Consider the following 24,752-nt stretch of genomic DNA (forward strand, 5'->3'; position numbering starts at 1 on the left):
ACTACCTCAACAGATAAGTCCTCATCAAACCTCCTCTCTGACACTGTGATACAATCTCTGACCAATAATGCTACCCCTCCCCCTCTTCTACCTCCTTCCCTACTTCGACTAAAACATTTGAACTAAAAACACAGAAGACAATGGATATTCAGGGCGTTGCAGGGGTCTGTGGATATGCAGGTGTTGCAGGGGGCAGTGGATATGCAGTTATTAGAGGGGGCATTGGATATGCAGGTATTGTAGAAGGGAGTGGATATGCAGATGTTGCTTGTTATAATGTTACCAATGATAACATTGGATCGGTTATAATGTAACCAATGGTAACATGCTGTGAGGGTCAGCTGACCAGCTGATCCGGTAGACAATATAACTAATGGCAAAATGATGTGGTGGTCAGCTGACCAGCTGACCCAGTATAAATAAAAAGCAGATGTGAATTGTGGAAAGCTTGTATGGCCCAGGATGTGGCCCCAAGTGTTGGAGTAATGAAGTTTCTTTATTAAACCTTTTTCTTTGATTTACTTTCTGAAGTTAGCTCTTCTATTGCTTGCAATTGAAGTATCCCTACTATCGGATGAACATTTCTAGGGCAGTGGATATGCAGGAGTTTCAGAGGGGAATGGATATGCAGATGTTGCAGGGGGAGTGGATATGCAGATGTTGCAGGGAGAGTGGATATGTAGGAGTTGCAGAGGGGAGTGGATATGCAGATGTTGCAGGGAGAGTGGATATGCAGGAGTTGCAGAGGGGAGTGGATATGCAGATGTTGCAAGGGGAGTGGCTATGCAGTTGTTGCAGGAGGAGTAAAAATATATGTGTTGCAGGAGCAGTGGATATGCAGGTGTTGCATGGGGCATTGGGTATGTGGATTTTGCAGTGGGGAGTCGATATGCAGGTATTCCAGGGGTAGTGAATATGCCGGTATTGCGGAGAGCAGTGGAACTGCAGGTATTACAGAGGAGAGTGGATACACAGGTGTTGCACAGGGGTGAATATGAAGGTTTTTCAGAGAAGAGTGGATATGCAGCACTGAATAGGACAATGGATATGCAGATGTTGCAGAGTGTAGTAGGTATACAGATGTTGCGGGAGAGTGGATATGCAGATATTGCAGGGGCAGTGGATATGCAGTTGTTAGAGGAAGGAATGGATCAGGTGTTGCAGAGGGGAGTGGATTTGCAGATGTTGCAGAGGGGAGTGGATATGCAGTTGTTACAGGGTGTAGTGGATATGCAGGTGTTGCAGGGGTCAGTGGATATACAGGTCTTGAAAGGAGAGTGGAGATGTAGGTGTTAATGGGGCAGTGGATATGCAAGTGTTAATGAGGCAGTGGATATGCAAGTGTTAATGGGGCAGTGGATATGCAAGTGTTAATGGGACAGTGGATATGCAAGTGTTAATGGGGCAGTGGATATGCAGGTGTTGCAGAGTGTAGTTGATTTGCAGATGTTGCGGGGGAGTGGATATGCGGATATTGCAGGGGCAGTGGATATGCAGTTGTTGGAGGAAGGAATGGATCAGGTGTTAAAGAGGGGAGTGTAGTGGACATACAAGTGTTGCAGAGGGTAGTGGATGTGCAAGTGGGAATTGGGCAGTGGTTATGTAGGTGTTACTGGTGCTGTGGATATGCAGTTATTAATGGGACAGTGGATATGCAGGTGTTAGTGAGACAGTGGATATGCAAGTGTTAATGAGTAGGTGTTAATGAGACAGTGGATACACAGGTGTTAATGAGACAGTGGATATACAGGCGTTAATAAGACAGTGGATACATAGGTGTTAATGAGACAGTGGATACACAGGTGTTAATGAGACAGTGGATACACAGGTGTTAATGAGACAGTGGATATGCAGGTGTTAATAAGACAGTGGATATGCAAGTGTTAATGAGACAGTGGATACGCAGGTGTTAATGAGACAGTGGATACGCAGGTGTTGATGGGGCAGTGGATGTGCAGGTGTTGATGAGGCAGTGGATGTGCAGGTGTTAATGGGCAGTGGATATGCAGGTGTTGCAGAGTGTTGATTTGCAGATGTTGCAGGGGAGTGGATATGCGGATATTGCAGGGGCAGCGGATATGCAGTTGTTGGAGGAAAGAATGGATGAGGTGTTGCAGAGGGCAGTGGATATGTAAATGTTGCAGAGGGGAGTGGATATGCAGTTGTTACAGGGTGTAGTGGATATACAATTGTTGCAGTGGGTAGTGGATATGCAAGTGGGAACTGGGCAGTGGATATGTAGGTGTGGTGGGTACTGTGGATATGCAGTCAGCATGGTTTTGTGAGAGGGAGGTCATGCCTCACTAACCTGGTGGTGTTTTTTGAAGAAGTGACCAAAATGGTTGACGAAGGAAGGGCCGTGGATGTTGTCTATATGGACTTTAGTAAAGCGTTTGACAAAGTCCCTCATGGTAGGCTAGTGAAAAAGGTTGGATCTCATGGGATAAAGGGGGAGGTGGCTAGATGGGTGGAGAACTGGCTTGGTCATAGAAGACAGAGGGTGGTAGTGGAAGGGTCTTTTTCCGGCTGGAGGCCTGTGACTAGTGGTGTACCGCAGGGCTCTGTATTGGGACCTCTGCTGTTTGTGATTTATATAAATGATCTGGAAGAAGGAGTAACTGGGGTGATCAGTAAGTTTGCGGACGACACAAAACTGGCAGGACTTGCAGATAGTGAGGAACATTGTCAGAGGCTACAGAAGGATATAGATAGGCTGGAAATTTGGGCAAGGAAATGGCAGATGGAGTTCAATCCTGATAAATGCGAAGTGATGCATTTTGGTGGGAATAATGTAGGGAGGAGCTACACGATAAATGGAAGAACCATAACGGGTGTAGAGACGCAGAGGGACCTGGGTGTGCAAGTCCACAGATCTTTGAAGGTGACGTCACAGGTGGAGAAGGTGGTGAAGAAGGCATATGGCATGCTTGCCTTTATAGGACGGGGCATAGAGTATAAAAGTTGGGGTCTGATGTTGCAGATGTATAGAACGTTGGTTCGGCCGCATTTGGAATACTGCGTCCAGTTCTGGTCGCCACACTACCAGAAGGACGTGGAGGCTTTGGAGAGAGTACAGAGGAGGTTTACCAGGATGTTGCCTGGTATGGAGGAGCTTGGTTATGAGGAGAGATTGGGGAAACTGGGGTTGTTCTCCTTGGAAAGACGGAGGATGAGGGGAGACTTAATAGAGGTGTATAAAATTATGAAAGGCATAGATAGGGTGAACGGTGGGAAGCTTTTCCCTGGGTCGGTGGTGACGTTCACGAGGGGTCATAGGTTCAAGGTGAAGGGGGGGGAGGTTTAACACAGATATCAGAAGGACATATTTTACACAGAGGGTCGTGAGGGCCTGGAATGTGTTGCCGGGCAAGGTGGTGGAGGCGGACACACTGGGAACGTTTAAGACTTATCTAGACAGCTATATGAACGGAGTGGGAATGGAGGGATACAAAAGAGTGGTTTAGTTTGGACCAGGGAGCGGCGCGGGCTAATTGTTCTTTGTTTCTCGTTTCAAGGCTTCATTCTATGATCAACTTGCTGGTGCCAGTACAGAGCGAGACTGCGGATAGTTGGGAACCTGTCTCGGGGGCAGGGAATTCATATGGTGTTCGTGGAAGTGGAAATGAATAGGGTTGGGAAGCATTTTCCGATCAGGGCCAGTGTGATCTCCTGGACTCGTTTCGATCGCCTCAGGGGGTCGGAGAGGAATTTCCCAGATTTTTTTTCCCCATATTGGCCCTGGGTTTTTCACTCTGGGTTTTCGCCTCTCCCTGGAGATCACATGGTCTGGAATGGGGGGGTGGGGGTGAGCTAATAGGTTGTGATGAACAAAGCATCGTAGCTGTGAGGGACAGCTCGGTGGATAGGATATTAGTATGTAGATAGGCTGGAAAATTGGGCGGGGATCCTGGATTCAGGATTCAATCCTGGACCGGGGAGCGGCGCGGGCTTGGAGGGCCGAAGGGCCTGTTCCTGTGCTGTATTGTTCTTTGTTCTTTGCAGTTATTAATGAGACAGTGAATATGCAGGTGTTAATGTCATAGTGGATATGCAGGTGTTAATGAGATAGTGGATATGCAGGTGTTGCAGAGGGGAATGAGTAATGCACGTGTTTCAGGTGACAGTAGCTATGCAAGTGTTAATGTGACAGTGGATATGCAGGTGTTAATGAGACAGTGGATATGCAGGTGACAGTGGATATGCAGGTGTTAATGAGACAGTGGATATGCAGGTGACAATGGATATGCAGGTGTTAATGAGACAGTGGATATGCAGGTGACAGTGGATATGCAGGTGTTAATGAGACAGTGGATATGCAGGTGACAGTGGATATGCAGGTGTTAATGAGTCGGTGGATATGCAGGTGGCAGTGGATATGCAGGTGGTAGTGAATATGCAGGTGGTAGTGGATATGCAGGTGTTGCAGAAGGGAGTGAGTATGCAGCCATCCCATGGGCATGGATATGCAGGCTTTGCAGGGGCTGATGAAGGTTTCAACTCATAGATGAAATGATAATAAAGTAGACCAATTTGTTGTGAATGGTGTCATGCTCCTTGAATGTTGTATTTAGGCCTATCCAGAAAAGTAGAGAGCATGTAGGTGAAAGGCATTCAGGTACCAGAGGCTGAGCCACTCACCATAAAATACTCAGCTTCTAATCTACTCTCATAACCATGACATTCACGTAACTATTCCAGGTGAGCTCCCAATGGTGCCCTCATTGTTTACATTGGAAGACTCAATCACGATATTCTCATTAAAAGTTAGAGAAGTGGTTATGCTGTCTCTTGCTGAGTAAGGTCATTTTCTGATACCAAATGTCAAATGTCATTTAGCAGCCCAAGCATGGATATTGTTCAGTATTGCTTTATGCTGGTATAGACTGCTTCAATGTCTACGGAATTCCAAATGGAGCTGAATACTGTGCAAAAATCTATGGACAGTCCCACTCTGACTCTATGATGAAGGGAAGGTTATCGATAAAGCAGATAAAATAGTTTGGCCTAACACGCATCCCTAAGGAACTCCTACAGGATGTCCAGGGGCTGGGATAATTGGCCTTCAACAATCACAACCATCCACTTTTCTGTGAGGCATGAATTCAACCAGTGTAAGCATTTTCCCCTGAACTCTACTGACCTCAGTTCTGTTGGGTCTCCTTGATGTCACACTAAGTCCAATGCTGCCATGATATTAAGGGCAGTCACCTTCACGCCTCAGGCATTCAACCCTCATTGTCCCTATTTGGACAAAAGGCAGTAATGTGATCTGGAGTTGAATGGCCTTGGCAGAACTTAAACTGAGCACCAGAGAGCAGTTAAATGCCACTTTACAGCACTGCTGTTGACCTCTTCCATTACCATGGTGACTAAGAGTAGGCTGATATGATGATACTAGGCCTGAATGGATTGGTCCTGCTTTTTGTGGGCAGGACATACTGGGTAATTTTTCACATTGCCAATCAGATGCCAATGTTGTAGCTATACTGGAACAGCTTAGTTATGGCATGACAGCCAGGATGTTGTTGGTTCCCGTAACTTCTGCTCAGCCATGTGGAGTGAACCAAATTAGCTGAAGTCTGGCATCAGTGATGCTGGGGATCACAGGAGGAGAAAGAGATACATTATCTACTCAGCACTTCCGGCTAAGGATGGCTGCAAAAGGGGGGAAAGGGATCAATAATATTATTTTCAGTCCTAATAAGGTCATGTACAACCCTTTAATATTACAAATGTTTCCCTACAACATTATGACATACCATATGCAATGGGTGAACAATCTTAGTGCCTGATAGTTCTTGATTGCCATCAAGTCTCACATTTTTAGCACCCAAAATCAATACAATACACAAGCAAAAAAAAAGCTTCTTTTTATTCATTGGGTGTGGGTGCCATTGGCTGGGCCTGAATTTATTGCCCATACCTAATTGCCCTCAAACTAGTGGCTTGCTAGTTGCTAATAGCTGCCAGGCCATTTCAGAGGGCAGTTAAGACCCAACCGCAGTGCTATGAATCTGGAGTCGCATGCCAAATTTCCTTCCCTAAAGTACATTAGTGAATCAGATGGGTTTTTATGACAATTGACAATGGTTTCATCAGACTTTTTTAATTCTGAGTTTTTATGGAATTCAAATTTCACCGTCTGCCATTGTGGGATGTAAACCCAGGTCCACGCAGCCTTACCCTGCATCTCTACATTACTAATCCAATGACAATATCACTAATGCCACCATCTCCCCCAACTGACTGGTTCAGAAACAATTTACTGAACTGCAGCTTGGGATGTCAAGATATATACACTTCTCTTTCACTCTCGTGGCTGCTCACAAGAACATAAGCAAACTACTCTGCAAAAGATTTCATTAGTTCTTTTAAGTCTCATTTGGGGCCACATTAAACAAATGAACAACCCAATTTAAAGGGGGGAGAAAAACAAAGGCAACAATAATGCAACCTACAAAAAAGATCTATTCTGGACCTCTATCCAAGGCAATAAGTGTTCTGCACTGTATAAAAGCTAAAGCAAATGATTAAATGATAATTTGATGTGATATTATTGCTCAAAATTCTTTTGGATGATTGATTGTTGGTGTTCCACTATCCACAATGTAAAATTGACATGGCAAAACATCAATAATTTCACTTTTATCACTTAAATCTGTCATCATGTCATAATGTATGGTCAAATTATGTATAAACTCAGCAACTGCTGCACCCATGATTTAAATTTGTATTAAAATATATTTCAATAATGTAACCTGAACAAAAAAAACAAACAAACATTATTTAGGAGCACAGTTAATGCTTTCCCGAAGAGTAAACAATATAAATGCATCATAACTTTGAAATGAAATTTAATGACTGATATTGTTTAACTCAAGGCAAAGATTGTTCAATGTCATTTTTTTTCACTAGGAAGTTATTTCTGATTGCTCCAACAGAACCTGAAATTTTATCAAAAGACCCTTCAGCCTATCTTGCCTGCACTGAACTTCGACTTCTCTCAAATTATCCAACATTCTCCCGATAAACTATGGTATTATTCTGTCGTTACCTAGTATCTTTTCAATGCTTCAATCAATGTAGGATCATCATCAATCAGTGTTAAGTCAATCACAGCAATCAGAAAGGCAGAACACTCCACATTTCAATCAGCTTTGAACAAACAAGGTTCCTCTCATCTCCCTCTTTAAATATTTGCGCATACTGTATCAGCAAATAACTGGAAATAATCCACGTTTATGCTAATACCCAAGATTTGAACTCTCCACATCTTTTTTCTCATTGATCACTCAGCAAAGCAAAGGACAAATATCCCATCATATTGCACAGGAGACAAAGGGAGGAGTGGGGATTAACACCAAGTTAGAGAAAGAGACATCAAGGGGGTTGACCAAAGACTTGGTCAAACGGGTAGGATTTAACAAAGGCCTTAAAGGAGGAAGATGTGGAATTCTAGATTGCGAGCCTCATGTTGGTAGTTTCAAAATCAATAGTTTTAGTGTGATAATTTTTGTAGTCTAACTTAATATGTTACTGAGCATTTTGTGCTAAATGGATAAAAGCCATTAAAAAAAAACCTGCATTATGGACTACTGTGGCACAGTGGTTAGCACTGCTGCCTCACAGCGCCAGGGACCCGGGTTCGATTCCCGGCTTGGGTCACTGTCTGTGTGGAGTCTGCACATTCTCCCCCTGTCTGTGAGGGTTTCCTCCGGGTGCTCCGGTTTCCTCCCACAGCTGGTTAGGTGGATTTGCTGTGCTAAAGTTTCCCCCGGTGTACCCGAACAGGCGCCGGAGTCTGACGACTAGGGGATTTTCACAGTAACTTTGTTGCAGTGTTAATGTAAGCCTACTTGTGACACTAATAAATAAATTTAAACATAAACTAAATAGACGGCCTTAATTGTGAGACAATTGAAGAATAAGTAATTTATTAATGCTTGTGTTATTAAGGCTGGTATGGTAATGTAACCGATAACACAAAAAAGTTTATAACTTTTATAATTATAAACATACTGTATAATTAACATTTGATTATTAATACTGATTCTTAAAATGCCGCAAGAACTGTAAGATGCTCCCTTCTCAGGCAAGCCAAAAAAACATGAACTTGTCAGATCTTTCGTTAATCCTGACTGAAGGAATGAAAAGGCTTCTATTCAAGATGTCTCAACTTTAAGTGACAGACAGTTATGCTAACGAATTATTGAGTGACACTCAGGCAAACTCAAGATAAGAAATATCATTTAAGAGAAGCCAGTGTCTTAAAGTTGAGACAATACGCGTAATTAACTAAAAAAAAAGGGCCAACTCTTATTTCATTATTGACAAATTATAAACTAATTGCCTATTTTCCAACAATTGACCAAGGTGGGCTTTAAGGTATAAAAAAAGGATCTCGAGAAGCCATATTGAGAGGTGTGAAGAGGGGTTGAGGAGTGTTGCTTATACATGGTTTCCACGTTTTTGGAGCCTTCACGCCCCAGCCTCAGAGGATGGTGAGGAGCCTGTTCAATTGTTAAAGTTAACCTTTCTCCTCCTACAGTTAATTACCGCTAATTGACACTTCATTTTTTTTTAATCTTTCTGCCTTGTTACCTTTTAATGGTTAATAAACTTTCTGAATTCGTTATTTAAATGTTCTTTCTTGCTATGTGGTTAAGTCTGCAGAACATGGTATGATTTACAATCAGCAAGTTATTGCAAACAAATGAACCCCATAAATCGAGGTTCAAATAAATCTTGCAGCTAAAGGCACAGACACCCGTGGTGTTACTTTGTAATTTGAAAAACTGCATTTTGAAAGCAAATGCAACGACAATGGGTGGAATTCCCCTGCCAGTAAATTTAATGGTGAGTGGGGGAGAGGGGGGCAGAATTCAGCAAGAGGCCCAAAATCGTTTTTTACGCCGGGGTGAATTTCTGGCAGGATCTTCTGTTGTTGCCCGTCATGGCATATCGGGAAAGCCGCTGGAGGCCAGAGTGAACCTCATTTGCATCCCACTAATGAGATGCAGGTGAAGGCCTGATCAACCATGCCCGGTTCTCCACGGCGCCAGTGGTAAAACACGTTGGTGTGAAACGCGCTTAGAATAAGGTGGTGTGCAGATATCAGGACTCACCTTAAACAATGCCTGGGGCTGCTTATAGAGATCAGGATAGAGGCTGACACCAGCCTTGGACCCCTGAACACCACAGCAGTAGGTGGGGATAGCATCAGCAATTGGACATCCTAGATTCGGTGTCCTGGAGGGGGTCCATCTTCCAGCCTCAGAATATTCCGGGTATTCCTTCTACATTCTAAGGAGATTCATCTTCCAGCCTCTGGGTGCTTCTGGAGATATTAGACTTCATTTTCAGGAGGTCTAACTTCTTTCTTCAATTGTGGGCCAGTGATGTAGGGGACCTTTTCAATATGGCACCCAGATAGGATGGTGGGGACTATGGGCCAGCGGGCCTGCCCAGCCACAGATTACAACGCAAAACACCTGGCTGCATAATTAATGAGGTCGGGGCCGTAAGACTGGGCGTGTTTTCCTGCTGGCCTTCACAGCAGGAAACAGTCCATTTTCCCGCTGCCTTCACAGCAGGAAACAGTCCATGTTCCCACCCAGACATGGGACTAAGTCCCAGGATGGGGGAATTTCACCCAGTGATTTTGTGCTTAGAAATAATTTCATATTGGGGCCCAACCAAAATACATCAAGTCCAAAGTATCATCCTGGGGCCTACTGCCCCCCAAAAAACAAGGCCTCTGTTCCCTATAGGGATGCCATGGAAGAAATATACCCAGAGATACTACCTAAATAAGGTGGGACTTAACTGAAAACAGACACAAACATTAAAAAGAGACAAATCAAGTTATAGGATCATGGAATCATAGAATCCTACAGTGCAGAAGGAGGCCATTCGGCCATCGAGTCTGTCCGACCACAATCCCACCCAGGCCCTGTCCCCACAACCCTATGCATTTAACCTAGCACTAAGGGGCAACTTAGCATGGCCAATCCACCTAACCCATACATCTTTGGACTGTGGGACGAAACCGGAGCACCCGGAGGAAACCCCCGCAGACACAGGGAGAATGTGCAAACTCCACACAGACAGTGATCCAAGCCAGGAATCGAACCCAGTTCCCTGGCACTATGAGGCAGCAGTGCTAACCACTGTGCCACCATGTGCCCCTCTTTGATCTTTGATCGAATGATAAAGCTTCTTGTATACATGAAAATCAAGATCAAGATGGAATTGGTTCTTATAATTTTGAATAAATCCCTGGATAAATTTTAGCCAAGACCTTCAGCAGGAAAGAAAAACAACTAAACCTTGAATTCCCACTATCCTTTAAATTATTACTAATTAATTATAAGTAGCATTTCTCAACATCTCACTAAATTCTTCTTTCATCAATGCCAACCCATGCTGTGGTTCATCTTGAAGAGCACACCAGGATTTACCATCTGCTCCCAAGACTAAAACCTCAGTTTCTCTCGTTCAATCCTCATGAAACTGTGAATCGCCTTTGCAACTTTTCTCTGAATTGTCTCCATGACTAGAATATTGCCTCTGAATAGAGTTTACCAAAGCTGCATGGTCACATCACCGTATAATTTTAGTGTGGCCTTCCTTATACTTGTAGTTCAACATTATGTTCCCAATATGGGTTGCTGCTTAACATTATTTTTATGAACAATATTTGATATAAATAATGGGGCGGCCTGGTGGCACAGTGCTTAGTACTGCTCCTCAGCGCCAGGAACACCGGTTCGATTCTCGGCTCGGGTCACTGTCTGTATAGAGTTTGCACATTTTCCCCATGTCTGCGTGGGTTTCCTCCGGGTGCTCCGGTTTCCTCCCACAGTCCAAAGATGTGAGGGTCAGATTGAAAGGCCATGCTAAGGTGACCCTTAGTATCAGGGGGACTAGCTCAGGTAAATATGTGGGGCTAGGGGATAGACGCTGGGTGGGGTTGTAATCGGTCCAGACTCAATGGGCCGAATGGCCTCCTTGTAAAGATTCTATGATATATGGAAAGTTGCAATTTGAGCTTTAGTTAAATTAAAGAAAAAAAAGTGAACTATAATCGAAATTAAACAACATGTCATTCCACAACCTACTGTGACTGGGTTAAAATGAGGATAATTTGTGAGCACAATTTGCTAAAGTGAAAACGGAAAATGCTTAAAATATTCAGCCAGTTTGGCAAGATGACCTGGCCTTGTTACCTTTTAATGGTTAATAAACTTTCTGAATTCGTTATTTAAATGTTCTTTCTTGCTATGTGGTTAAGTCTGCAGAACATGGTATGATTTACAATCAGCAAGTTATTGCAAACAAATGAACCCCATAAATCGAGGTTCAAATAAATCTTGCAGCTAAAGGCACAGACACCCGTGGTGTTACTTTGTAATTTGAAAAACTGCATTTTGAAAGCAAATGCAACGACAATGGGTGGAATTCCCCTGCCAGTAAATTTAATGGTGAGTGGGGGAGAGGGGGGCAGAATTCAGCAAGAGGCCCAAAATCGTTTTTTACGCCGGGGTGAATTTCTGGCAGGATCTTCTGTTGTTGCCCGTCATGGCATATCGGGAAAGCCGCTGGAGGCCAGAGTGAACCTCATTTGCATCCCACTAATGAGATGCAGGTGAAGGCCTGATCAACCATGCCCGGTTCTCCACGGCGCCAGTGGTAAAACACGTTGGTGTGAAACGCGCTTAGAATAAGGTGGTGTGCAGATATCAGGACTCACCTTAAACAATGCCTGGGGCTGCTTATAGAGATCAGGATAGAGGCTGACACCAGCCTTGGACCCCTGAACACCACAGCAGTAGGTGGGGATAGCATCAGCAATTGGACATCCTAGATTCGGTGTCCTGGAGGGGGTCCATCTTCCAGCCTCAGAATATTCCGGGTATTCCTTCTACATTCTAAGGAGATTCATCTTCCAGCCTCTGGGTGCTTCTGGAGATATTAGACTTCATTTTCAGGAGGTCTAACTTCTTTCTTCAATTGTGGGCCAGTGATGTAGGGGACCTTTTCAATATGGCACCCAGATAGGATGGTGGGGACTATGGGCCAGCGGGCCTGCCCAGCCACAGATTACAACGCAAAACACCTGGCTGCATAATTAATGAGGTCGGGGCCGTAAGACTGGGCGTGTTTTCCTGCTGGCCTTCACAGCAGGAAACAGTCCATTTTCCCGCTGCCTTCACAGCAGGAAACAGTCCATGTTCCCACCCAGACATGGGACTAAGTCCCAGGATGGGGGAATTTCACCCAGTGATTTTGTGCTTAGAAATAATTTCATATTGGGGCCCAACCAAAATACATCAAGTCCAAAGTATCATCCTGGGGCCTACTGCCCCCCAAAAAACAAGGCCTCTGTTCCCTATAGGGATGCCATGGAAGAAATATACCCAGAGATACTACCTAAATAAGGTGGGACTTAACTGAAAACAGACACAAACATTAAAAAGAGACAAATCAAGTTATAGGATCATGGAATCATAGAATCCTACAGTGCAGAAGGAGGCCATTCGGCCATCGAGTCTGTCCGACCACAATCCCACCCAGGCCCTGTCCCCACAACCCTATGCATTTAACCTAGCACTAAGGGGCAACTTAGCATGGCCAATCCACCTAACCCATACATCTTTGGACTGTGGGACGAAACCGGAGCACCCGGAGGAAACCCCCGCAGACACAGGGAGAATGTGCAAACTCCACACAGACAGTGATCCAAGCCAGGAATCGAACCCAGTTCCCTGGCACTATGAGGCAGCAGTGCTAACCACTGTGCCACCATGTGCCCCTCTTTGATCTTTGATCGAATGATAAAGCTTCTTGTATACATGAAAATCAAGATCAAGATGGAATTGGTTCTTATAATTTTGAATAAATCCCTGGATAAATTTTAGCCAAGACCTTCAGCAGGAAAGAAAAACAACTAAACCTTGAATTCCCACTATCCTTTAAATTATTACTAATTAATTATAAGTAGCATTTCTCAACATCTCACTAAATTCTTCTTTCATCAATGCCAACCCATGCTGTGGTTCATCTTGAAGAGCACACCAGGATTTACCATCTGCTCCCAAGACTAAAACCTCAGTTTCTCTCGTTCAATCCTCATGAAACTGTGAATCGCCTTTGCAACTTTTCTCTGAATTGTCTCCATGACTAGAATATTGCCTCTGAATAGAGTTTACCAAAGCTGCATGGTCACATCACCGTATAATTTTAGTGTGGCCTTCCTTATACTTGTAGTTCAACATTATGTTCCCAATATGGGTTGCTGCTTAACATTATTTTTATGAACAATATTTGATATAAATAATGGGGCGGCCTGGTGGCACAGTGCTTAGTACTGCTCCTCAGCGCCAGGAACACCGGTTCGATTCTCGGCTCGGGTCACTGTCTGTATAGAGTTTGCACATTTTCCCCATGTCTGCGTGGGTTTCCTCCGGGTGCTCCGGTTTCCTCCCACAGTCCAAAGATGTGAGGGTCAGATTGAAAGGCCATGCTAAGGTGACCCTTAGTATCAGGGGGACTAGCTCAGGTAAATATGTGGGGCTAGGGGATAGACGCTGGGTGGGGTTGTAATCGGTCCAGACTCAATGGGCCGAATGGCCTCCTTGTAAAGATTCTATGATATATGGAAAGTTGCAATTTGAGCTTTAGTTAAATTAAAGAAAAAAAAGTGAACTATAATCGAAATTAAACAACATGTCATTCCACAACCTACTGTGACTGGGTTAAAATGAGGATAATTTGTGAGCACAATTTGCTAAAGTGAAAACGGAAAATGCTTAAAATATTCAGCCAGTTTGGCAAGATGACCTGGACTCGAAACGTCAGCTCTTTTCTCTCCTTACAGATGCTGCCAGACCTGCTGAGATTTTCCAGCATTTTCTCTTTTGGTTTCAGATTCCAGCATCCGCAGTAACTTGCCTTTGACTTTTCATCATCATCATCTACTTGTTGGCCAGAATCTTCCGACAGTTCCCGCCAGCTGGATCTTCCAGCACCGTTGATGACGCACCCATACCGCGGATTTCCCAGCAGCAAGGGGAGCATTCAACAGGAAACCCCCGTTGACAATGACGGGACCAGAAGATCCCACGGCCAGCCAATGCGAAACGCCGCAGCAGGTTGCACAGAAAATCCTCCCCATTATCTCAGTTTCTCGCCTCTCAGATGCTGAGTATTTCCAACATTTTTTGGTTTTATTTCAGATTTCCAGCGTCGATGGTATTTTGTTTTCCCTACAAAGGAGCTTCCTCAACCCAGCACCTCCTCTCAGGCAATTACAGAGCGGAGATGCTGTAGGAATATTTGTGGGAATTAAATACATCCCTCCTGCCACCCCCTCTCCTGTCGTGAAAGTTCTTAAAAATTCAAATGTAATTTCTCTGCTGATCATAAGGCCCTGTTGTCCACCTAATTATATCAAACATCAAGCGGCCTCACCAGCAAAACCTAAAGTGATTGCTGGAGTCATTTCAAAACAACACCATGTAACTTAGTCTTTTTTTTATTTTTGTGGGCCTAGGAAAAGCAGCAAAGCCCCTTCTGACCCCACATGTAAATTCTAAGCCCTTCCTACACCTTCTGGATTGCTACTCCCATCCTCCACAGACCCGGCCTGCCACCCAGCTGAGTGCTCAGCCAGCCAATTACCTGCCTTCTTCAACAAGCGAGTTGCCGAGCAGTTTACCATCCCTAATTGCTTGCATTAGAATGGGGTCGGAAGCCAGAGTGGTCGGCCTACTGACTTTGTGTCCATTTTGGAGGCCCCATCAAATTTCTCCATCAACAAGTCCAATCGAAGCTCCCACTGTATGCGTCCCAGTGAGTAATCAACATAGTCACTGCCAGAAAAAAATGAAGCACAAAGTATACCAGTGCTCTTTTTGGCATGGGGAGCCTAATAAACGTTTACAGCATGTAAACAGGCCTTTCGGCCCAACCAGTCCATGTCGCCCAGTTTTTACCACTATATACCCATGTAACTGTCTAAATGCTTTTTAAAAGATAAAATTGTACCCGCCTCTACTACTGCCTCTGGCAGCTCATTCCAGATACTCATCACCCTCTGTGTGAAAAAATTGCTCCTCTGGACCCATTTGTATCTCTCTCCTCTCACCTTAAACCCATGCCCTATAGTTTTAGACTCCCCTACCTTTGGGAAAAGATGTTGACTATCTACCTCATCTATGCCTCTCATTATTTTATAGACCTCTATAAGATCACCTCTAAGCCTCTCAAACTCCAGGGAAAAATGTCCCAGTCTATCCAGCCTCTCCTTATAACTCAAGCCATCAAGTCCCGGGAGCATCGTAGCAAATCTTTTCTGCACTGTTTCTAGTTCAATAATATCCTTAATGTTGGAGAGTGGACAATCACTCGGTTTGACAATAGCATGTGGCACTGAATGAGAAACATTTATTTTCTTATATCATTCCATAGGGTATTTACTTTACACTCCGACTGAAGAATATTCAAGTTATCTACACCATTCGTGACAATACAAATCATTTGGCTTCCTATCAGCCCATTTCTGACTTGAATGTTTACAACATAATTATATCAGCAAGTCAATTACACACTTTTCCTCATAAAACAGGAGGAAGAAAGAGAGAAGACATTTTTCACTTCAATATAAAAATGATTGCGGGTAATTACCTGATGTGCATCCAAATCAATGATCATAGCCTTAGACACTGCTTCCACTCTCTCGAACAAAAACTGCAACAAAACCGCAATCATAGTGATGCTCAAGGCAAACAAGAGTAGCTGCAAATTACACACTTAGAATTACCACGCATAACATTAAAAACTTGAAAGAATTAGGAAACTGTTCATCAAGGAAGTACAAAGAACACATAAACAAAAGGTGCTGGGAAATAGGATATTGATACTAATTAATAAGTAATACTCTTATATTTGCCACATACTTTGAAACACAAATGATCACTTGGATTTGAAACAAGGATATATATTTGTATGAGGTGCACACAAAAGGAATAACAAAAACTTGGAGAAGAAAGAAGGGTGCTTTATAGAAGTAGAAATGTAAATGTGTGTTTCCACACAAACAATTTCAAAAATGGTTAAAATATCTGACTACCTTGGAACATTTACAGAGAAATGAATACTGTGAAAATGTCCACTAAAAAGAGCACCAGGATTATTCCCCATTCCATGTTGTATCATGAGGCCTTTATTACACACAGCAAGTGCTCACTGCTGTGCTGTCTCAGGTATAATACTGGTGGCCTGGGTTACTGTTTAACAGCATAAATGTACATACCACTGGCATTACAAACCATAAACAAGATGGATCGCATTCTCCCAAAAATGTGGATCATAGGATCATAAGAATCCTACTGTGCAGATGGAGGTCATTCGGCCCATTGAGTTTGCACCAACCACAGTCCCACCCAGGCCCTATCCCCATAATTCCATGCTAGCTAGTCCCCCTGACACTAAGGGGCAATTTAGCATGGCCAATCCACCTAACTAGTACATCTTTGGATATTTGACACTTGCCTCTTATTCCATCATGAGATTTCTTCTTGTCCAGCCTTACCTCATTAGTTCATTTCAACAAGGTGCACATTATTGAAATGCTAGGTTTGAGAATAATAATTCTAATTTTAATGAAATAAAATTATTTTATTGAGATCACCCTGCAAAAAATAACTTCCAGTTATTTCTGTGCAGTTTGGATATCAGCACTAACCAGCCATTCCCAGGATAATATTTTTAATCTTGGCTACTGCACAGGTTTCCTTTGTACCGACCCAACAATGAGAGTGAAATAGGAGTCAAATCAGGATAGATTCAGCCTTATTGTATACAAAATTACTCAAGTAACGGGGGCTGATCAACTGGTACAAAAGATTTTACCAGATTGTTTCATCTGGCTAAACGGAGTTATTTATGTTGACTCTATAATGTGCTTGAATGGATAAAATGCTGAAAATGAATTTTGATTTACAAACAGCTGATATGGGTTACATGGATGTAATGGTAGTGCAAACAGCATTCATAAAAACAAAAAGAATATCGGCCAATAACAGACCTGTGGTGGACACCAAGGAAGAGACTATATTTAAATGATATAATGCTCTACACTGACCATATGTGTGGGCTCCTGTCACTAAAACATAGGGTACTTAGGTACCTTATCAAATGCCTTTTGGAAATCCAAGGACAGCACATCTACATATTCCCCTTTTATTATTGCTTCTTCAAAGAACTCCAATAAATTAATTAAACATTATTTTTCTTTCACAAAACTGCATTGACTTTCTGCTTGCATGATGACTTTCAAAAAGTCCTGCTGTTATCGCCTTAATGATGCATTTTCCCTGTGACAGATGGTAGGCTAACAAGCCTACATTTTCCTGCTTTTTGTCTCCCTCCTAGTGGTGTCACAATTGCGGTTTTCCAGTTCACTGGGATCTTTCCAGGGAATTTTGGAAGATAGCAACCGACTATCTCTGCAATCAATATTTTAAGACGCTAGGTTGCAGGCCATCAAGTCCAGGGACGTGAAGCCATTCGTTTTGATAGTTTGACCAGTACCTTTACCCCATGATTGTGATTGCTTTAAGTTAATTTGATTTGCAAGTATTCTTGGGAATTTTTTGTGTTCTATACAGTGAAGCTAGACACAAAATACCTGTTCAACGCTTCCACTTTTTCCTTGTTTCCCATTACTAATTCCCCAACCTCACCTTCTAAGGGACTAATACTCACTGCAGCTACTCTTTTCCTTTTTAAGTACTTACAGAAACCCTTACCTGTTTTTACACTTCTAGCTAGTTTTCTCTCATACTCTAATTTCTCTCTTTTTTTTAGTTATTCTTTGCTGGTTTCTAAAATCTGCCCAACCTTCAGACTGATCTTTTATATTACAGGCATTTGCTCTGCAGGAAACTGATGAACATAGAGTGGAATGATCAGCAAAAATTGCACACAGGTGTGAACGAAATGTAAACCAGCATCTTCATCATGAGTACGCTTTCCACTTTCACAAGATTCTGGTCTGAGTGTGCATTGACTGCCAGCTGGACTTTTGAGTTCTTAACACTATTCCTGGGTCTTTGTTTTATCAGTAGATAGTCTAGTTGAAATCTTCTTGTTTTGCCAAACATTTTTCGTGTATATTGTCTTCTTTAATGCCTAAATCATGTACTTGTTACCATGAGTCCTGTTCATAGAATCATAGAATCCCTACAGTGCAGAAGGAGGCCATTCGGCCCATCGAGCCTGCATTGACAACAATCCCTCCCAGCCCCTGTCACCATAACCCCGCATTTTTACCCCACTATTCCCCCTGACACTAGGGTCAATTTAGCACAGCCAATCAACCTAACCCGCACATCTTTGGAGCACCTGGAGGAAATGCACGCAGACACGGGGAGAATGTGCAAACTCCTCACAGACAGTGACCCTGGATCCCTGGCATTGTGAGGCAGCAGTGCTAGCCACTGTGCCAGCGTGACAAAATATTTCTTATACAAAAATCTACCAGTTTTCAGCCTCGCACATTTCTCTTTCCAAGAACATATGGTCCTACTTCACTGTCACTTCCTTCTGCAATAACACTGCTCCAATCTCTCATAACAATAACATAGCTCTTCCCACTGCCTTGCTCCATTAGCTTTTCAATTCTATTGTGTATTTTATTAACCTCATCATCTGGATGTTCGCTTATGGGCATACATATACTTGAATGATAGTAATGTCCAATGGTGCCCCTTAAGTTTCACTTGCATCTATATGATTCGCAACTCACTTCTCTCACACATTTGGCAGCTTCCCTGTCTAGCATTACTGTTATTCCTCATATCTTTCATCTCCTCCTGAGTATAATCACTCTCACTCCATCACATGTGAATCCCCCTATTGTTGTACTTCACATAACCCTAAGATGCTTCAGCTCTCCTTTTCCATTTCTTGCTTTAGGTTCTCCAGCTTTCCTTTCCTGGTCATTGTCCATACATTCCACATTCCTATTTTTTAATGTTGCCAAATATGTATATGTGAGGATAGGAATATCAGAACATAGGAATTAGGAGCAGAAGTAGGCAAATTCAGCCAGCCTGCTCCGCCATTCAATCAGATCATGGCTGATCTCTCCCTGACCTCAAATCCACCTCCCCACCTGTTCCCCATATCCCTTTATCCCTTCTTTATTAGAAACATATCCATCTCCTTCTTGAAACCATTTAACAATTCAGATTCAACTGCGTTAAGAGGCAGCAAGTTCCACAAATTCACCACCCCCTGCAAGAAGTAGTTCCTCCTCATCTCAGTTTTAAATCTACTGCCTCTCAACCTATACCTGTGACCTCTTGTTCCAGGTTGCCCCCCAAGAGGAAACATTTGGTCTACATTTACTTTATCGATCTCTTTTAACATTTTATATACCTCGATCAGATCCCCTCTTATCCTTCTAAACTCCAGCGAATATAAGCCCAAACTGTTTAATTGCTCCTCGTACGTTAACCCTTTCATCCCCAGAATCAATCTGGTAAACCTCCTCTGAACTGCCTCGGCCTCCAATGCCACCACATCCTCCCTCAAATAAGGAGACTAAAAATTGGACACAATACTCCAGATGTGGTCTCACCAACACCCTATAAAATTGCAACACTTCTCTACTTTTATACACCAGTTCCTTTGCAATAAATGCCAACATCCCATTTGCCTTTTTTATTACATGCTGCAATCGCATACCAACTTTCTATGATTCATGAACACAGACACCCAGATCCCTCTGTACAGACGCAGTTTGAATCTGCTTTCCATTTAGGTAATAATTTGTCTGGATGGTGAACTGGGTCTCACTTCCTCCCTTGCTGAGCGCAACCTCAGGTCTGCTACTGGTATCACCATAACCTCAGTACACTATCTATCACAATGGTGGTGTTCTCAGCAACTAAACCAACAGCCCAGTGGAATGCAATGACAAACAACCACTGAAGATAGCCAAGAAAATGGTACAGAGTGGCCTCAGTCAAATGTAAGTATGGAATGTAAAAAAGGTGTTACAATAAGATGAAATGGAGTCTTAAATTGGCAATCATTCAATAAGGTCTGCAAGATTCAGATCATTGCTCATTATACACAGACTAAAAGAAAAGAAGTGGACATATGAATAATGAGGGCACAATTTTTAAAAAGTCTGGAAATAATTTGAAGCAATGTTATTGTATGGACATGAATCTCATTCCTCACTTCACGGTTTTAACGGCGCCATACAGTTATTCATTTTGAATATTTCAATACTTCTATTAATATAGTGGAGAGGAATTCAATACAAACAGATTATGCAGGCGTGATAACATCACTCACAGTAATGTCCAGGCCAATACATTCTGAAAATGTCATATCTGCATTGAAAAGCAAGGGCAATTTAACTTTACCTTAGAGCAAAATGATAACATTTGGAACCTGCATCATTTTTGAGTGAAAATTTCCCCCCTAAACATTTGCTTTGCTGTGATAAACAGCTTATTAGAGAGAAATGGGCTTGGCAAAATATGCAGAATGCAAGCTTTTAAAGGTTTACATTAAAAACAAAAGGTTTGTAAATGTTTTCTTCAATAGTTGGGTTGTTTAGTGTTGCAGCAATGAACTAATTGATATATTTCTCACACCTTAATATTAATTTTATTTCAACAAAGCAGAGTTAAAAGAAATACAATCCAGGAAAACATACTTTCCCCTTAGGTTGTTGCCAGATTGAGGAGGTTACACTTAAAGATGATCAACAACATATATATAGCAATAATCAGTGAAGTGCATTATAGAGTCACAGCTAAATGTAAGTAACGAGTTGCACCTTATAAATGTAATTATTTTTTTCCCATTTTGCTTCATAAAAAGCAAGATACAAAATTTCATGGCACAGTGGTTAGCACTGCTGCTTCAAAGCGCCAGGGACCCGGGTTCAAATACGGCCTTGGTGGCCGTGTGAGTGGAGTTTGCACGTTCTCCCTGTGTATGCCTCCAGTTGCCTCCCACAGTCCAACGATATGCGAGTTAGGTGGACTGGCCGTGTTAAATTGTCCTTCAGCGTCTAAGGATGTATAGGTTAGGGGGATTAGCGGTGTAAATGTTTGGGGTTACAGGGATAGAACCTGGGTAGTATGCTCTTTCGGAAAGTCGGTGCAACTCAATGGGCCGAATGGCCTCCTTCTGCCCTGTTGGGATTCTACAAAACTTCAATTCTTTGAAACAAATATTTACTCAACATTCTCACCTTAATTGCCAAGGTTATGTCAGCATAAGCACAGAATCCTCCTCCTTGTTCACTTGAGCAATGATGAAAGCCGCCACCTAACAGCAGGAAAGTGATGATTATTACAAAGCTTATAAAGTTGCACTTGGTAATAAATAGTTAAAAAGTAAGTACTCCGTGCACAAGCTAATAATTAGCATAAAATAATTAATATCAACTGAGATGACTTACTGTAAAATTTAGAGCTTAGGAATAATTTAATGTCATAAACTTTTTTTTTGAAGTATCAAAAACAAGGATTAAGTGGATAGCCATATGGAACATGGCTTTTATGCATGGAGTAAAGATGACCACATAATTAACCTCATCATGGTGAAGTCACAGGTGATCATGAAATATTAGCAACTATTTAAATTTAGCAAGGTGTCAACTTGACTCGGAAGCTCACTCTAAAAACTTGAGTACATCAGTTTTGGCTCTGCAGTTCCTAACTGAGGGAGGGCAGCACTGTTGGAGATATGTCTAGTAAGAAGTCTAGCGATACCAGGTTAAAGTCCAACAGGTTTATTTGGTAGCAAACGCCACTAGCTTTCGGAGCATGCTGCTCCTTCATCAGGTGGAGTGGGAGGTCTGGCAGACCTGTTGGACTTTAACCTGGTGTTGTTAGACTTCTTACTGTGTTTACCCCAGTCCAACGCCGGCATCTCCACATCAGGAGATGTGTCTTACAGAGGAGAATTTAAACTGAGGCCCTGTCGGAGGGAAAGGATCCCATGGAACTCAGCCAACATCATTAAAGGCAGATTACCTAGTTATTTATCTCGCTGCTTTCCATGGGCCCTCACTGTCTGCAAATTATTTACGACATTTCTCTTACTGCAAGAGTGGCTGCAGTTGCAAAGTAATACAATGGCGGTGCAGCACATTGAGACATAGAGAATACCGTTATAAATACAGGCTCTCCCTTCTTTTAGTATTTCAAAAAAGGTCCATTGAATATTCTGTTCCTACCTTGTGAAAATGTGTTTATTAAAAGAATGTTCAAAAGAATCATAGAATCCCTGCAGTGCAGAAGGAAGCCATTCGGCCCATCGAGTCTGCACCAACCACAATCCACCCAGGCCCTATTTACCCCACTAGTCCCCCTGACACTAGGGTCAATTTAGCATTGCTAATCCACCTAACCCACACATCTTTGGACTGTGGGAGGAAAGCAGAGCACCCGGAGGATACCCATGCAGACATGGGGTGAACGTGCAGACTCCACACAGACAGTGATCCAAGCCGGGAATTGAACCCAGGTCCCTGGCGCTGTGGGGCAACAGTGCTAACCACTGTGCCACCGTGCCGCCCCAAGAAGGCTGACTAAAATTAGAAGGGAAGGGGGGATTTTATGGCCCCTCCCACTGGCAGGATTTCCTAGTCCTGCTGAAGTCAATGGACTTCTGAATAGCCCGCTGCATTTTCCAGCCCCACGACGGGGCTGTAAAATTCCACCGTATATTTCTGCGCCTTAACTTGGAATATGGCAACTTGAAGAATTTAAGAAGCATTTTGAACATGTTTCCCAAAAAAATCCTTCAGTAAATACAAGATCTGGGGAGCAGCGTTCAAATCCCACCAAGGCTGATGGCGAAGTATGAATTCAATTAAAAAAATCTGGAATTAAAAATTTAATGATAACCATGGAACCATTGTCGATTGTCGTAAAAACCCATCTGGTTCACTTAATGTCCTTTACGGGAAGGAAATCTGCTGTCCTTACCCGGTCTGGCCTACATGTGACTCCAAACCCACAGCAATGTGATTGACTCTCAAATGCCCTCTGAAATGGAGGGCAGTTAGGGACGAGCTATAAATGCTGGCCCAGCCAGTGACGCTCCCGTCATAAAAAGGTATACTGGGAGCTACGGTTTCCATTCATAGTCCAAAGATGTGCGGGTTATGTGGATTGGCCATGCTAAATTGGCCCTAAGTGTCAGGGGGACTAGCGAGGGGTTATGGCGATAGGGCCTGTGTGGGATTGTGGTCGGTGCAGACTCGACGGGCCGAATAGCCTCCTTCTGCACTGTAGGATTCTATGATAAACAGGCCACACTACTGTGGACCTCTCTAGACTGCTGTGGCGCTTTTAAATGTATGATGTTGCGAAGGTGCTGGGCTTCAAATATAGCACATCAAAACTAGTCTTCGAGATTAACCAAAAACTTTACGATGTCAATAAACTGCCTCTGAACCTGATGATCTTTACACAATCCAAATGTGCTTGAAAAGAAAACTAGATTCGTTTCCATCTCAAACTGAAAAGGGGGTTTGTTCACCTGGTATTAACAAACACGATGTGGAGATGCCGGCGTTGGACTGGGGTAAACACAGTAAGAAGTCTAACAACACCAGGTTAAAGTCCAACAGGTTTATTTGGTAGCAAAAGCCACTAGCTTTCAGAACAGGCTGTCCCTTCGTCAGGTGGGTCCCACCTGACGAAGGGACAGCCTGTTCCGAAAACTAGTGGCTTTTGCTACCAAATAAACCTGATTAACAAACACAACAGACACATTTAAATTTAACATTTAATCTCAAGAAATAAATGAAATAATTGAGCAAGTCATACAAATCTGGCTTGACAAGCCTTCTCGGAATTATTTCAAAACACCGGCCATTATTATAAACCTGTAATAGCCGTGACATTAGTAATTTTCATCGTTTGCCTGGATGTACTGCAAAACAAATAATCAGAGCTGTCAAGGGGACAAAGACAGCTGTTTTCATAGCTCAGCAAACTGACATACGAGAACAGCGGTAAAGTCTGGTGAAATTTATTTGCAATAACAAAGCTTCTAATTTCATGTTGCACAGTGTTACCTGATATTAAAAGTTCTGATGTTGCAATAAATCCCAAGCATTTTCCTTGCCTTTATATTCAGCCAGCTGACTGATGAACCATAAACGCAACTCACTGTCACATTAGCAGTGCAGATTATTTGTTCTAAGGTAAATTAAAACTCAAATCTAAATGGCATGTATATGGCCTACAAATATTTTCAGTAATTAAGTTTCGGCTACCTACCAATATTGATTGCCCATCCCCGGTCGAGAGCAAGCTTCCCAGCCTAAACATTAAAAACACATGAAGGAAACAAATTATTACTGCAACAGAAGCTTTGCACAGCCGCCAGTTTATAAAACAACTGTACTTGCAGTGTGCTTGATACGATGTATACTGTAGAAATAAACAGCTAAATAAACGTACAACATAGTTTCAGACGTGCATTCAACAGAAGGAGGCCATTCAGCCCATTAGGCTTGTGCTAGGTCATTGCAAGAGCACTGATGGAGCAGCACAGTGGTACAGTGGTTAGCATTGCTGCCTCAAAGCGCCAGGGTTCAATTCTGGCCTTAGGTCACTACGTGGCATTTGCACATTCTCCCCGTGCCCACGTGGGATTCCTCCGGGTGTTCGAGTTTCCTCCCACAGTCCGAAAGACGAACT

The 24,752-nt window shown here is 42.9% G+C and overlaps 1 protein-coding gene across 4 annotated transcripts in view; it reads right to left on the minus strand.

Annotated features, from left to right (window-relative positions):
• hdac11 (histone deacetylase 11) overlaps positions 1-24,752 on the minus strand; it is a 127,757-nt gene that overhangs the window by 41,601 nt on the left and 61,404 nt on the right. For all 4 annotated transcript variants that reach the window (XM_078209670.1, XM_078209669.1, XM_078209672.1 and 1 more), the window contains 3 exons: positions 24,330-24,372; positions 21,284-21,360; positions 15,688-15,750 (listed from right to left, as the gene is read on the minus strand). In XM_078209670.1, the coding sequence (XP_078065796.1) occupies positions 15,688-15,750; positions 21,284-21,360; positions 24,330-24,372 (183 nt within the window). The remainder of the gene's footprint in view (positions 1-15,687; positions 15,751-21,283; positions 21,361-24,329; positions 24,373-24,752) is intronic.

Source organism: Mustelus asterias, chromosome 3, assembly GCF_964213995.1.
Source record: "Mustelus asterias chromosome 3, sMusAst1.hap1.1, whole genome shotgun sequence".
Classification (NCBI taxonomy): Eukaryota; Metazoa; Chordata; class Chondrichthyes; order Carcharhiniformes; family Triakidae; genus Mustelus; species Mustelus asterias.